The following is a 14,008-nucleotide window of genomic DNA, read 5'->3' on the forward strand; positions in this document are numbered from 1 at the left end:
AGTACAGAAAGCCCAGTCTCTCTCAGAGAGGGAGATTACATAGTGGAGGGAGGGGAAAGATAAGAAAGGATTTTGTATGAAAATAGACTAGATTGCAGGGACCAGGCACAGGACTCAGTCACGAGCATACTGCCTGGCAGCCTGCCTGCATGCATCCCCCTCCTTTCTGATTTTCCTACTCTTGTTGCCTCCCTGATCCACTCTGGTCCTTTGCTTTGTACCTTCACTAAGCATGCTTTAATAAGATTTGCATGGTCCATGAAGTCACTTCTAACGTCCCATAATACTAATGATATTCACATTTCATGTTTCTTATCAGTGGCAAAGTTCAGGCTGACTCTCTTCAATGCTATGACCAGGTTCTTGTTTAATTGGTCCATCAGTCAGTGACCAACAAGTTCTGGTCCCTGCTTATGTCTCCTTCATCACCAGTTTGCTAATTCCTGAGTGTCTGTGGTTTAATTTATCACCTTCCTTGTTACTTGTTTATTCTATTATACTGAATAGTCCTTGACCTGAGAACTTACTGAACAAAGTGCTTCTTCATTGTGCGTACCCACACAGAACTTACTTGGCATTATGTTGGTGTGTATGGGATCCGTACCACAAAACACACCCAGGTGTTGCAGGGGATGAGCTAACCCTGAGCCAGGCCAGTTCTCCCATTCTCATGTTTTGAACGAACCTGCATGTGCAAACCTCAGGTATGGGTTATCTCTGACAGCAATACCAAAAGCCTCTGTCTCTCCTCGTGCCCAGTGCTTCCTTTTCATCCTTTAAGGAAGTCAAGAAAAAACAAAATGGAAAGACAAGAACTTTAAAGGACTCCTAGGCAGGCTGGTCAGCACAATTGTGGTGTGGGACAGGATACAGCTTTGGAACCACAAAGAGTGGGCAGAGCTCTGCTTTTGTCATCTGAGATAGTGGCCCCTTAAAGCCACTCTGCAGATCTAGACAATGTTGTAAAGAAACCCAAGATGATCTGCGGGAGTGAGGATGCCACATTGCAGCTGTATGTAAAGGTGGTAGCTCTGGTCCTGGAAAGCCTGCACTGAGGCCAAGGAGTCCTGACCCTTGACAAGGCTAATTAGGCTGAGTATATTGCTGTGATGGTGAGACACAATGTTCGTTTTGTTCCACAGCTCATCCAAGTTAGTCAATAGGTCATATTGCCTTATGCAAGGCAGAGAAAATAGTCTCCATTTGACTCTGATGAATGTGATATGATGGCCCAAAGGCTGATTGAACAGGGGATATGTGAGGAAATCAATGCACAGACAAGCTACAAATAACGTATATGGATACAATAATCTTGAGAACAACAAGTTATATGTGTACCACAATTATTTAATTCAGGGAACTAATGAATGGACATTCCCAAATGACACCAGATCAGTATTCCCAGTGTGATGCGATTTCATCTCATTAGTATTTGAGATAAAATATGGAGCACATTATGAATGTGAAGTATCACAGTAGAGCTAATAGCACTGGTGAAAGTAGGTGTCAGTGGTTTGCAAAATGTTTTGGGGGATCCTGGTAAACTAAACTTACATTTGCTGGTATTTTAAAATATGTGGTCCTAAAGTATGTGGCATCTAAACTGGGGCTGGTGGCCTGAAGCGTGGTAGAGGGGAGAAGACATGAGGATATAGTGCCTGGGCCGAACAGTGTGAAATAAAGTGAGAAATCACAGGCAAAAATAAAAAAAAATGCCAACAAGAAAAAGACAGAAAATGGGAAAGCTGATGGGATTACAGATGCTGAAGAATTAGTTCTGCAGCAGAGCTCACCTCAAAAAGGCATTGTGATGTGTGGGAGAGATATCATTTCATGCTCATAAGGAATGCAGAAAATCACAAGACAGACATCAGCATTTCCAAGGACTAGGGGTCAGCTTCTGTTTGTAAGCATAATCTCCACAGCCTTTTTTTGTTGTAAGGAATTTAGCCTCATCCCTTGGGTTAGATCTGGGCAGCCTTGTTACTTTCTTTTAACACAAAATGTACAGCCCAGCACAGAGCCAGGCTTGGGCTCAGACCCGCCCTAGGATGTACCTGAGCACATCGAGTACGAATGTCCCTGACTGATATCCAGAACAGCCGACCACAGGCTGCCAGGTAGCAGAGCTGTGTTGGTACTATCTTTTTTTTTTTTTGAGAGAGAGAGAGAGAGTCCAGACATCCTGCTGTGAGATTAGGGCAGAAAAAAGGGCAGCTAAATATTGTTCTCCTTAGAAGTTTTGTCTTTGGTGCTGTTTATTCCTAGGTCAGACTCTGCAGTTTCCAGGCCTAGTAGGAAATACTAGAGGCAAGAAGAGCCACACTCTTCTGCAGAGCCTGGCAGCAGACAACATTCTTTACTGTGGATCTTCCCAACCCACCTAGCAGTGTAACCTCTTCCAATTGCTATTCTAGACACATAGAGCTTTCTTTTGCCCCATCAGCCTCTTTTGTGTGTTTCCCCACAGGGGAGTTTATTTGATTACATTATCATATAGCACCATAACTCCCTACTGATCTCTGATAGTGATCAGCAGGAACCAGTGTGATCTGACTGCAAGGACGGTTTCTCTGCTGTCATATGTAACCAGGTATCTGTCCTCAAAGGAACATGCACTCCCTGGAAAAATAGGACACTGTGATCTGGTTTGGTCTAGATTTTTGAAGAAAAAATCCTTTTCCTGTGACACAGAATATTTTTTGATATGTAGGTAAGAAATGAGGAGTTCACTTATTACCTAAAGCAAGATACTCCACCATACCTGTTGCATAGGGATAAAAACAGACAATGCATATTTCTCTGAAAAAAACCCCAACCAACCAAACAAAAACCTAAAAAAATCAATTGAAGATAAACTTAATATAGATTTACCATCTAGATAAAACATGTATTGTTGTTCTGGGATCTTATCTACATTTTGCAAAGTGGTTGTTTTTTTTTTTTTTATGAATAGACAGAAAAGACTGGTGTCCCTCCAAGTTCCCTTCTGCAAACTGGATCTCATCTTCAGTAAAATGCCCAGAAGGAGATTGCAGAAGGGGGTCATGGTGGCTATTTTGTGGGTTCCCATTCTCTCTGTGCTGGAGGGGATGCAGCTTAGAGTCCCTTTGCTGTCGTGTTGTGTTTCAAACTTGTAGTTAAGTGGGTTATGAAATACCATTATTTGGGAAGAAAGTTGCTTTCAATGGTTTGCTTTTCTCTCTTTTTCCCTGTCTCTCTCCAGGCAGTTGTTCTCAGTTTAAGCAAAACTTGCTTTAACAAAGCTCCCATGCCCCTTAGGAAAACCGCTGCATAAAGACCAAAGGCATCGGACCCTTGGCTGAGGAGCAGGCAGGCTCATCCCTGCAGGGACCCCCCTTCACTCAAACTGTTTATGAAATTGTAAACCAGGCTGTGAGAGGGACGGTCAGGAGACAGAGGGGAGGAGGAGCTGATTCCTCCTCCCTCTCTGTCTCAAAGTCCTTTTGCTTTCCAAGCTCAAATGCTAGCTGAAATCTGACGCCTGGACCGCATATACTGTGAGACGTGGGCATGCCCTTGCAGTGCACTGATTTCCTCTGCAGCTTGGAGAGCCAGAGCCGCGCAGAGCCTCCGAGCGAGGAGCCGCTCCATCAGGCGGCGAATGCCACATCCCTGTGCTGCCCACGCAAGGGGCTCCAGCATGGTCCTGAGGCTCCTGTTACTCCTCGGAGGGCTGCTCAGGGCCACCAAGCCTGCGCCCCGCTGTGAAACTGGCCAGGAGACCCTAGGTAAGGCTAACCACCCCAAAATCCCCCCTTTCCTCTGTCATTCTTTCTCTTGGAGATGGGCAGAGAAAATGGTCCAGCTTCGGGATGGGGAAGGCAAGAGCTCTGTCACTCTCCCCTAGGAATGAGGGGATCAGCTCTTTGGAAACTGCAGACTGACAGTGATGAAACTGGGGTTGTGCTTGAGAAGCATGGATGGGAAGGCAGGTGGTGGTGTGGCTCTGCAATAGAAAAACAAGTCTCTGATGTAAGGGAGCATAATGTTCCCCCATCACTGTCTTTTCAGCCTGTGTGTAGATGTGTCTTTCTGTCAATTTACAGAGTTCCCAGTTGGTGGAAACCTCCTCACTGTCATGGGCAATACAGAGGATTCACCCCATCTCTGGCCTTGCCTTCTAGGAGTGTGGTAGTCAGATTGCAAGAAGATGAACTTTCAACCTTCTGTGTGATTTTCTGCTTAAGGAAAAATCTTCTCCCTACATTTAGCTTTAGGTCACTTATTTCAAATCCAAAGTATGAGAAGATTTATTAGGATCTGACAGCTGTAGGGTGTGTTTTAGCTTGCTATAAGCAATATGGAATTTGTATGAGTTGATTGGCTGGAAAAGCTCATCTAGCCATCAGAACAAAGGTTAAATAGGAACGTGCTGCTAAACAGATTGAAAATTTTTGGTTCAGTAACCAGCTGATTGATGAAAAACATTAAGAGTATCTTTTAAAAACATGTGGTGTTTTTAATCAAGTTGCCTTAATTCAGCTTTCATTTATGTAGGGACAGTGGATAAGTGAATTCCAGTGTAGTGACAAGGTCTATTCCAGGAAAACTCTTCTCAGAGGGTTCAAGCTCAAAATGATTCAGAAAAATAATTATTTTATGGGAATACAAGAAGTTAACCTGAAACTGACCTTAATGTTATGCAAGGAAGTTCAGCTATATTTCAGTGCTTAAATATAAGCTGTAGACTGTCACTGGCATTGAACTGCTACACAAGGCAGTCCATGTGCCATGTACTGCTTATAATTTGAGAGTGCTTTTCCCACGAACATCAAAGTGAGGTCTACCACAGCCTGAAGGGGTTTTATTTTTGGATAAAGCTGCACAAAGAGAAGTGTTGTAGACTATTTACAGCCAATTACAGGAAGAGGCTGTGTGGTTTGCAGCATGCCCTTTCTCTGTAAGGTATGATTCTGCTCCAGTTCCAGCTGATCAAAGTTTTGCCTTGGGGTATTAATCCTAGCAACCACAAACATAGGGATCATCGCGGGGTAACTGCTGTGACAGAACATTTTGTGAGTGTCAGCAGCTGTGCTGTCTTTAGGGGATGGCTTGAGGAAAGGCAGATGATGGAAATACACCTCGCATGTGGTGGCACTGGACCACTGAATATGGCCCTAGATTGATAGCTAGTGGTGGGGAAAGTAAGCTGCCAAGGTCACTACATGATGTGCAATGTAAAAGGCACAATTCACACTGGAGGCATGTTGGACCAGGGAATAGGGTAGCAGCTTGTACGGTAACACACCTGCCAGATTTTTCAAGGGCCTTCCTTTTCCAGAGGAGACATAAGGTATTGTCAGACCATATGAAAAGAAAGGGGATGGTGGTGCTGCATATGTTCACAAATCCTCTCAACATCCAGGGCAGTAGGTTATGTCTTCAGCTGTAGCAGTGGGAGTTTCCCCCTGTTTTGGGATCCCTTGTGCAGATTTTGGTGGATCTCATTGGCCAGATCGGTGGTGATCTGCAGAAGGAGACCAGCCTGGAGCTGCTTGTGCAGGAGAGAAGGGCAGCGGGAACCGGTGTCACTGGCTGACTCACAGCAGGGCTGGAGCTGGTTTCTGCAGGCTGCCTGGCCTTCTTGGTGATATTTGCTCTGCTGTGACTCATTTTTCTTTTTTAAATAAGAAACCAAAATGAAACACAGCTAACAATACCAAGATTCTTACAAAATGCTTTGTGCTCTTCTGTTTAGAAAAATAACTAAATGGTTACTGTCATCCAGCCCCACAATATGGTACAGGCATCACACACCGGTTAGGAAGCTTTTTGAGCAGCAACTGGGAACAGTGGCAGTGGAAGAGGGCAGATCCTTTCTCCCCGGCTGTATCCTGTATCCTTGGGGAGCCAGTAAGCCACTGTCTCCTGCAGTGATATGGTGCTACATTGTCCTGTTGCAAGGCGGTACTTTCAGAGCCTGAAAGTTTCTAGTTTGAGTGAGAAAAGTACCACTCCGCATGTTTCCCCTGAAAGGTGGTCAGCTTTTGGTGCAGAAAGTTAGTAGCACAGGCTCCTGTTACATCAGAGTTGTGCGTGTTTCTACTGCTGACATCAGCAGTGGTAATTAGTTAAATGCAGCACTTTACCATCACTGACAACAAAAATAAAAACAAAGTAGGAGCAAGCTGAAGGCACGTGCCTTGAAACAGAAAAAGCTGGTGACTTTCCTTGTAACTGGGGCCAGCTCTGCCATTGGGGTGCTACCAGGGGTCAGGCTAAGGCTGCAAAATAACAGCGGTAAAACCCTGCCTGATCACACCTGTTCAGAGGGCGCTTTCTTCTGGGGCGGGGATACGCCAGTGCTCAGGTGTGTGTGTGAACCCAGGGCTTATAAGGTGAGCGGGGAGGCAACACTTGGGCGCTTGTCCCGGGACCGGCGGCTGCGGGCATCGGGCGCTGCGGGCATCGGGCGCTGCGGGCATCGGGCGCTGCGGGCATCGGCCACCGGCTCTGGGCCACCGGCTCTGGGCCGCGCTGCCGTCTGTGGTGCCACCGTGTGGGCTCCTCAGCTTGTACAGACGGCTTCTGGAGAGACAACGGAGATGGGCCGGGTTTAGAGACGAAAAGGACGCCTGAGCCTTTTGCTCCCCGCTCTCCCTGCCCGAGCATTTGAGAGCTGTTTCGGGTATGTGGTGTAGCCCATCAGGTGTCACTTCTGAGGACCGGAGCAGCAGAGGTGGGTGAGCAGGTGGAGCACTGCTCCCAGGGCTGCCCTGCCTTGCACACTTGTCACCTTGTCGCCTCATCTTCTCCCACCCACCTTGGCACTTCTCATCATCCTGACCTGACTTGCCTTGCTCCTTGGCCAGAAATTTCTTCTTCCCGAGGGTCTCCAAGTTTAACCACTGGAGACGGGAGGGAGCAGAGAGGAATAAGAAAGGGTGCTGGGGAGGGAAAATCCAGCAGACTGGGTGACAGGGGTACTGTATTTTCCTCAAGGGCTCATTATGGATTTTTGTGGCACTAGCTCTTCTCTAAGCCATGCCATCGAGTAAAGTTCATTTTCTTCTGGAAAGTCAGACTGATTGAAGAATGGGCTTCACATGTAGATGCTACACCTCTCCTCCTCTGGTGTTCCTGTCTCCATAGTGTGCCATGGTTTGCTGCTAAGTGACAAAATGAAAAGCTATTGCCTTCCATGAGCTTCATGCTGGCCCCAGCTTCATGGGACCATTTGTTCACTTGCTGTGCACGTTTCTAATGCTCATTTCGGGGTGAAAACCACACCTGTGTACACACCCAAGGCAAGAGCCTCTCCAGCTACTGCTGCTCTCGTGTGTGTGACTGCGCCGGGTGACCTGGCGGGGGGCTGCTCTCCTGTGCCAGGGCCAGTGGTGCTGGCTGGGTCCCTTGCCCTGCTGTGGCTGGCATGAGCAGGTGGCAACACCAAGCGTGGCCACAGCACTGTGCTGCCATGTGTGGGAAAGCCCAAGTTGTAGGAATCTCACCTGCTGCATCTGAGATGGATGTGTCCAAGTCTTGTCAAGAGAAAAAAATGCAGAACTAGCATCTACATCATGCACACTCACAAGATGAGAAATTCCAGCACTCATAAACCTGGTTTTCATCACCGAGTCATGTGAGTTTCTCTGGATTTCCACCAACTCTAGTATTTCTACACAATTATTATTTTAGCAATAGTGACTTTCGGCTACATTTAACATGGGAAATGAGATCAGAAACAGCCACTTACATGGGGAAATTAAGTTCATATTGAAAATATAATACATTGGTATATCCTTTTACTGCTGAAATAGTTTATGTATGATTTTAATCTGAAGGCAAAGTTTTCTTCAGAATACTTGTTCAGACATTTTTAAAGCATGAGTGTGTAAACACATAGAAGTCAAAAACTGAACGAAAACCTTACTGTCCTAAGGCACAGCTAGTCTTTTAGCAAGATTTAGTAACACTAACGGTTAATTCCCTTTAACATTTCTAGACATTGCCTTTTCCTTCCACAGTCAATTAGTGATTGTTTGGGGGTGCTGGCTGACTGATAGCTACTGTGGTCCCCTTTGGGCTGCCCAGGCCATGTGAGAGCCATCCTCTCCTCAAGCTTGCACCAAATGTTAGATAAAAGTCCCAGGTGCCATTGTCTGAGGAGAGGCTGAGCATGGAAGTACCATGTAGAAGTCATGTTGTGAACATGGTGTTTGAGGCTGGTGGGCTACGTCTTGGTCTATTTACTGGGCTTTTATGACTGCTGAATCTTGTTTGGACAGTCACCTTCTCAGTTGGATGCAGCTGTAACGGGTCAGTGGAGTTTAAGGACTTAGAGTTGCTTTGCCCATTGCAGAAATAAAACTGAAATTTCAATCCCTTTGTTTATCATGTTGTAACTCCATTGATTTAATTGGCACTATTTCATTTTTGCAGGGTTGTAACAGGACACTCCTATCGAGGAGACAATGTGAGATTAAGATACCAATTTAGAATTCCTGTGCTATGAAGATTTTAGTCAAGGCTATTGAACTGTCAGTTTTTTGTAACATAAAAATATCGCCTTTGGCTAAAACAGAACTACCTACAGAAGAACCAGATTTGTTGTTAATTACAATACTTCTCATACTTCTAAACTAATGAAAAGACAGACTTACAGTAAGGGGCTGGACAGACTGTGTTAAAAAAGGATGGAATGAAGTTTTGGTAAATGTTTTAGAATGGTTGTAGCACCAAAGATAAAACCCTCAATTTTTCAGGCATGATCCTCTGTCCAGTTGCATTCAACAGGGTTGAACGGACTCAAAGGTAAGCTGAAGACTCTGCGGTAAGCTGTTGGCCAAAGCACTTTGAGAGTACTGCGACCTTAGACAGTGGCAACTGAGCTATGAGAGTGTATGGTCACAAAGTGAAGATATGGAGCCATCACAACTCCAGATTACCAGCCTAATAAGTGGTTTCACCCTTCTCCAGTCACCCTGAGAAAAATTCGATCCTTTAGACCAGGGGTGTCAAACTCATTTTGACTGGGGGCCACATCATGTAGGAGTAGTTACATTTATACAGTCCTGAAATTACATTCGGCCCTTTGAAGGCAGCCACGAGGCTGATGTGGTCCCTGGTAAAAATGAGTTTAACACTCATGCTTTAGACAGTAGTTGTAGAGATTTCCTGTCCTATTCCACCTTCTCACCCCATCTGTCGTTTTAATGCCAGCATTTCCCAGGTCTGGGCTGATTTATCCTTCCTTTGTTGGCCAGACACTGAGAGATGGTCTCAGTATATCTCCAGGTCATCTTGGTGCACGGTGAATGCATGTAAGCAGCAGCCCAGCCACTTGTGCAGCCCAACAAGCCTTCAGTCAATTTGGCAACTCCAGGGCCATTTTGCTGTCGTGGTCATTGTTGCTTTTGTTTTCCCAGCTGGAAGTTCCTCCCTTCACAAATGGGAAAACATCTCAGATGAGGCCAAAAACGGGCACTTAGCAGTTTTTGTTTTAGGATCATGCTTCTATTCAGGATTTTCAGCTGGAAGGACTCCTTGGAGAAGCACATACCGGACCGAGACACAGCTGGGATGGCACCAGGGATCCTGTCGCTAGAAGTACTGAGACCGAGGTGGGGACAGATAGGCAGGCAGCAATATTCTTCCTCAGTTCTTTTAGGCTCCTACAACTGCAGCCTTGTTTGAGTTGCATCTGGACAGTTAGAAACAACAGAGAACTGACCACCACTGAGTCTGGCTATGAGCCGTTGCTGAGTGGCAGGTCTCAGTGTGCATCTGCACAGGTTTTGACCTGTGGTCTGCAGGTTCCACGAACTCCCATCACCCATGAGAAACCTTCAGCATCTTCTTGCAGGCCCCAAATCAGACCTGTGAGAGAAACAGTCCTGGAAGTGACTGCAGTGTCATTGTTGTGGGAATACTCCCAGTAGTTCAATAAAAATGGGTGTTTAACCAAGTGCCAGGCAGCGAGTGGGTTAGAAAAAGGGTGATTAACAACAAACACTGGCTTGTGTCTTCCTGCTGTGATGTTGCTCTGCAAAGTGAAGGCAGATTAGGCAGTAATCTCTTTCAGATGCGTTCAGACTTCTGCATGTGAGGGAGTAGGACTAAAGCAGTGCTTGTCTCACTGCCTGCAGTTGGACTCCTGCCGGTTTGCATGTCACTCCCCTGGGGCAGTTACTACAATTGCTGGAGTGGAACACTAGTAACAGGAATTCAGTCCTCTACCTACAAAAGCTTTGATGTGTCCCAAAGAAGGAGTTAACCACGTGGGCTGCTTTTTTGCAAGTACTCCTCTCTCCTTCCGTTTTCCTGGAATTCCTGCTCTGTGGCTGGGGATCTTCTCCACTTCTGCCTCTCTATGTATGCCTTAGAGATGTATTATAGCTGCCTTTTCTCCTAGTCTTGCTTCTTGACCATTTTCCCCCTAGCCAAGCTACTCAGCTGCCTCATTCCTCTGCCGCTAGTGTCCTTAGTCCTTCGCTCCTGCACTTTCCTCCTGGCTGTTCCAATCCAGTATACAATACTGTAATGGCTCTTGTCCTGCTCTTGTCTTTATGCTGTTGCCAGGAGCTCGCTCCAGAGGCAGGCTGTGCTTTGCCATTTGCAGGTGCTGTTGCAATATTTTGTAAAATGGTACAGCTGAGCAGTGTTTGCATACTACCTCTGCTATTAAGTTTTGTCTTTTTAGTGTTACAGGGCAGATTACCATTGCAAAGACTCTGTAGAACCGCAAGGAGAGTAACACTAATATGATCAGAAACTGAGATGCTTTGTTTGGAAAAGCAGAAGTTTTGACTATAAACAAAGTAAAATGAATACGTATGTCTTCCAGTTTAAAATACTACTATGAGAATCCCAGAAAGCTGGTAGGGGGTGTTCTGGTCTGCACAAGATAAACAATCTAATCTTGTTCGATCTGTCAGTCATAACAATGCAATTGTGTAAGCCTCACTGAGTGATTTAGATATTTTAAATTTAAGACTGGCCCTTGGGCTTATTGCATATCCTCAACTGCACAAGTCTCCTGTTGGGTTTGCTTTTGAAAAGGCAAGCGGCCAAGCCATGGCACTGGAAGTAGCTGTTGAGCTCTATTGTCTGGGTTAGGGTTAATCACAGCAGTTTGCTGCTTTCAGTGCTGAATCATCAAGGGGAAAAAATGTAAGCTTGGCAGTAAAATATGTGTGTGCTGCATTGTAGATTTTCAAACTTGCCTTTGCAAATTAAAACCAGAAGTGTATATTATAGAGAGGGCTCAGAAATCTTGAAATGGCTTTTCTCCTCTTCAATAAGTTATTTTATCTATAATCTTAAATAGAAACTGTGCTGCTGAAAGGACTTTTGTAGCTCTGGTGGAATAGCTAAAGTACAAAAATAAACATAAAAAATTGAAAAGGCTGTTCTGGGTCAGGAAGAAAAAGGTCTCTCTGTACCAACCTGTGCACAGATAGGACTATGAAAAGCGATGGCACTGTCTTCCTCTGAGCCCAGGGAAGCCTCTGCTTAAAAAATGAGAGAGATTTTGGCTCTTTCAGGCACAAGAGAAACAGCAGCTGAAGCCTACCAAGCTAATTTAGAGACCTGAGAATCTTTCTGTATATCATTGCCTGTCATTCTTCTCATGAAAAAGAGAAAGGGAGTGTCTGAACTTTTCTGGTATTGCCAGAGCTTTGACCAAATGAGCTGTAACGGGTGGGGACGGGGTTTTGCTGGTCATTTCTGTGTGCAGAGACCCAGACCCAGCGGTGCAGAACGTGCAGCTGCAGCTCGGGAACTGACCTGGGAGATTTTCCTGCTGCCTGCTCTCCAGGCAGGCTCTGGCCCAGTTACGTGCATCCACACTTATTTATGTAAGTACATACACTGCAGAGTTATCTTTGGCCCTTGCAGAGCCGCACCCTCCAGAACATACGCAAGCATTGGCATTAGGAAACATAGGAAAAGTCCAAAGACCACATCAGCACACATCCACATTTAAGACACACTATAAAGCAAGGTCTGGTATAAGCCAGACCTTTTGTCTCTCGCTTTTATGTACATTAACTCCTGATAATCTGAAAGCTCAAGATGTTTCACAACTGGTTGCTTACAGACAGAGCTGTGGGTGATGTATGGATTACATGGCAGCTTTCACGGGGCTGTTGTGGGGAGAAGTGCTACAGTTTGGGCAGAGGTGGACTCTGAGATGGCAGAAGCAGCTGCATATATGCCTCTGGTGGAGAGAAACACATGAGAAAACAGTAACATATGCTGAAAAAATGTGAGGGTTAGGTCCAAGTTCAGGCTTAGTTCTAGGTTTAGGGAGGAAGGAGTCAGTTTTGCTGCTAGTCAATGAGTGAGTTTTGGTAGCTGAGTTTGTGAGGGAAATCCTAAGGCAAAAGTAGTGGAAAAGTGTTATCCTTTGTTGAAGAGTCACCCCTGCTTAACATATACTGAGATTAACAACTTCAGTTGCCATGGGAAAGGTTTATATGGATTTGGGCTCCTCATCTAAAAGATAAACCTATCATCATCAGCCAGTGCCTTTGTTATTGGGTAACAGCCATATTAATAGATCAATAAGTAGATTGCCTCTCCCTAGAAGTATGGTAAAAATAATGAAGTATAGAAGCCAGGTAGCGATCTGAAACCAGATCTTTTTTTAGCTCCCCCGTGCTAACATCTACTTCTGCTCACAAAACGATCCAGTCCTCTTGTGAACCCAGCTACTGCATATGACTTAGTGAAGTTTCACGTCTCTTCCATCAGGTATCCATTGCTTCCCAGCACCTTTCCCTCTGGCCAGCTGGGCAGAAAGAGGCATCTGCTAAATGTGGCAAGGCTGCTGCTTGGAGAGCCAGAGCAGGGGGAAGCAGCAGCACCATGCCCAGACACCGCCTGCTGCATTTCGCCTTTGGTTTCCTCTGCTTGTTCCAGCTTGTTGCTAGAATACCTTTTTGCTCCAGCTGAATAAGCAGAATACTGAGACACTATTGAGAATAGGTTTGTGCCACGTATCAAACTGACTGATGGCTATAGCACTCCTGCACAGTAAGAGCAGTCTGGAAGGTTGTGTGTGCTTCGGTTTTGTTATTTGATCAGTGCATGTCAGAGAGACAAACAAAAAGGACATTTGTAGCTTGGTCACAGAGCCAGCAAATGGGAAATGGCTCTTACCTTTGAGAAAACATGAGCAGTTGTGGAAAGACCTTTCATAGTCCCCAAATGAACCCACGAAGAACTGCTCTCAGCACATATGACCATCTAAAGTAATAGCTATGATACAGTCATTTTATGCAGAGGAAAAAAAAAAGTGTCAAATATTTCTTAGCCAGTCTTCAAGGTAATGAAGGGGACTAATTGTTAATGATCCTGGTGATAACCAGAGATAGTATTTCTCTGCTCATTGGGACGTGTCTCAACTCAAGTCATTCCCATCCACACCAAGTTTTCCCCTCTGTATGCAACACTTGGCTGGCTCCAGACTTGTGTCCAAGGCCCCACAAGTTGTTGTGGGTGTGATTGCATTGGGATATATGACAATCCAGATTCAGGGAGGAAGTGGCATCCAATTTTATCAGAGGGATTAACTGCTGGAGCTCTTACAAACAATCACTCCTTTCTCTTTCCCAGCTAGCAGTATACAAAATGCTGTTCTTTGATTATCCCCACATGTAAAAATACATACAGTATCTGGCTGAGGCGAAGCTTTTTTAGAAATGCCTTGACCTTAATAACTAACTCACTGAGGGAAACACCGAAATCCTGTAACAGAAGGCACTGTTGATGAACCAGGTATTGTTTATTCCTATTAGCATAATGTACCAAGCCAGGAAAGGAGTTTATATGGATATAATTTTTTCCAGCTTGCTGCTAACCAAAACTTGTTGGTGTTGGAGATGAGCTGTTTCTGCAAGTTCTGACCTCTCATTTATTTTATGAGGTAATGTGAATCAATGAAAATTCATAATATAGAACCAGACTCATTTCCAATTAAATATCTCTTTCCAAGATAAAATTCCAAGGTTAGTTTTGTCCTCATTATGATGATTTT

General features: G+C 45.1%; 1 protein-coding gene across 1 annotated transcript in view; it reads left to right on the plus strand.

Annotated features, from left to right (window-relative positions):
* Nucleotides 1-3,658: 3,658 nt before the first annotated feature.
* The window catches only part of CPZ (carboxypeptidase Z), a 36,805-nt gene continuing 26,455 nt past the window's right edge, over nucleotides 3,659-14,008 (plus strand). The window contains exon 1 of the mRNA XM_065634251.1: nucleotides 3,659-3,752. Within this exon, the coding sequence (XP_065490323.1) occupies nucleotides 3,665-3,752 (88 nt within the window). The 5' untranslated portion in view covers nucleotides 3,659-3,664. The remainder of the gene's footprint in view (nucleotides 3,753-14,008) is intronic.

This window comes from Caloenas nicobarica, chromosome 4, assembly GCF_036013445.1.
Source record: "Caloenas nicobarica isolate bCalNic1 chromosome 4, bCalNic1.hap1, whole genome shotgun sequence".
Classification (NCBI taxonomy): Eukaryota; Metazoa; Chordata; class Aves; order Columbiformes; family Columbidae; genus Caloenas; species Caloenas nicobarica.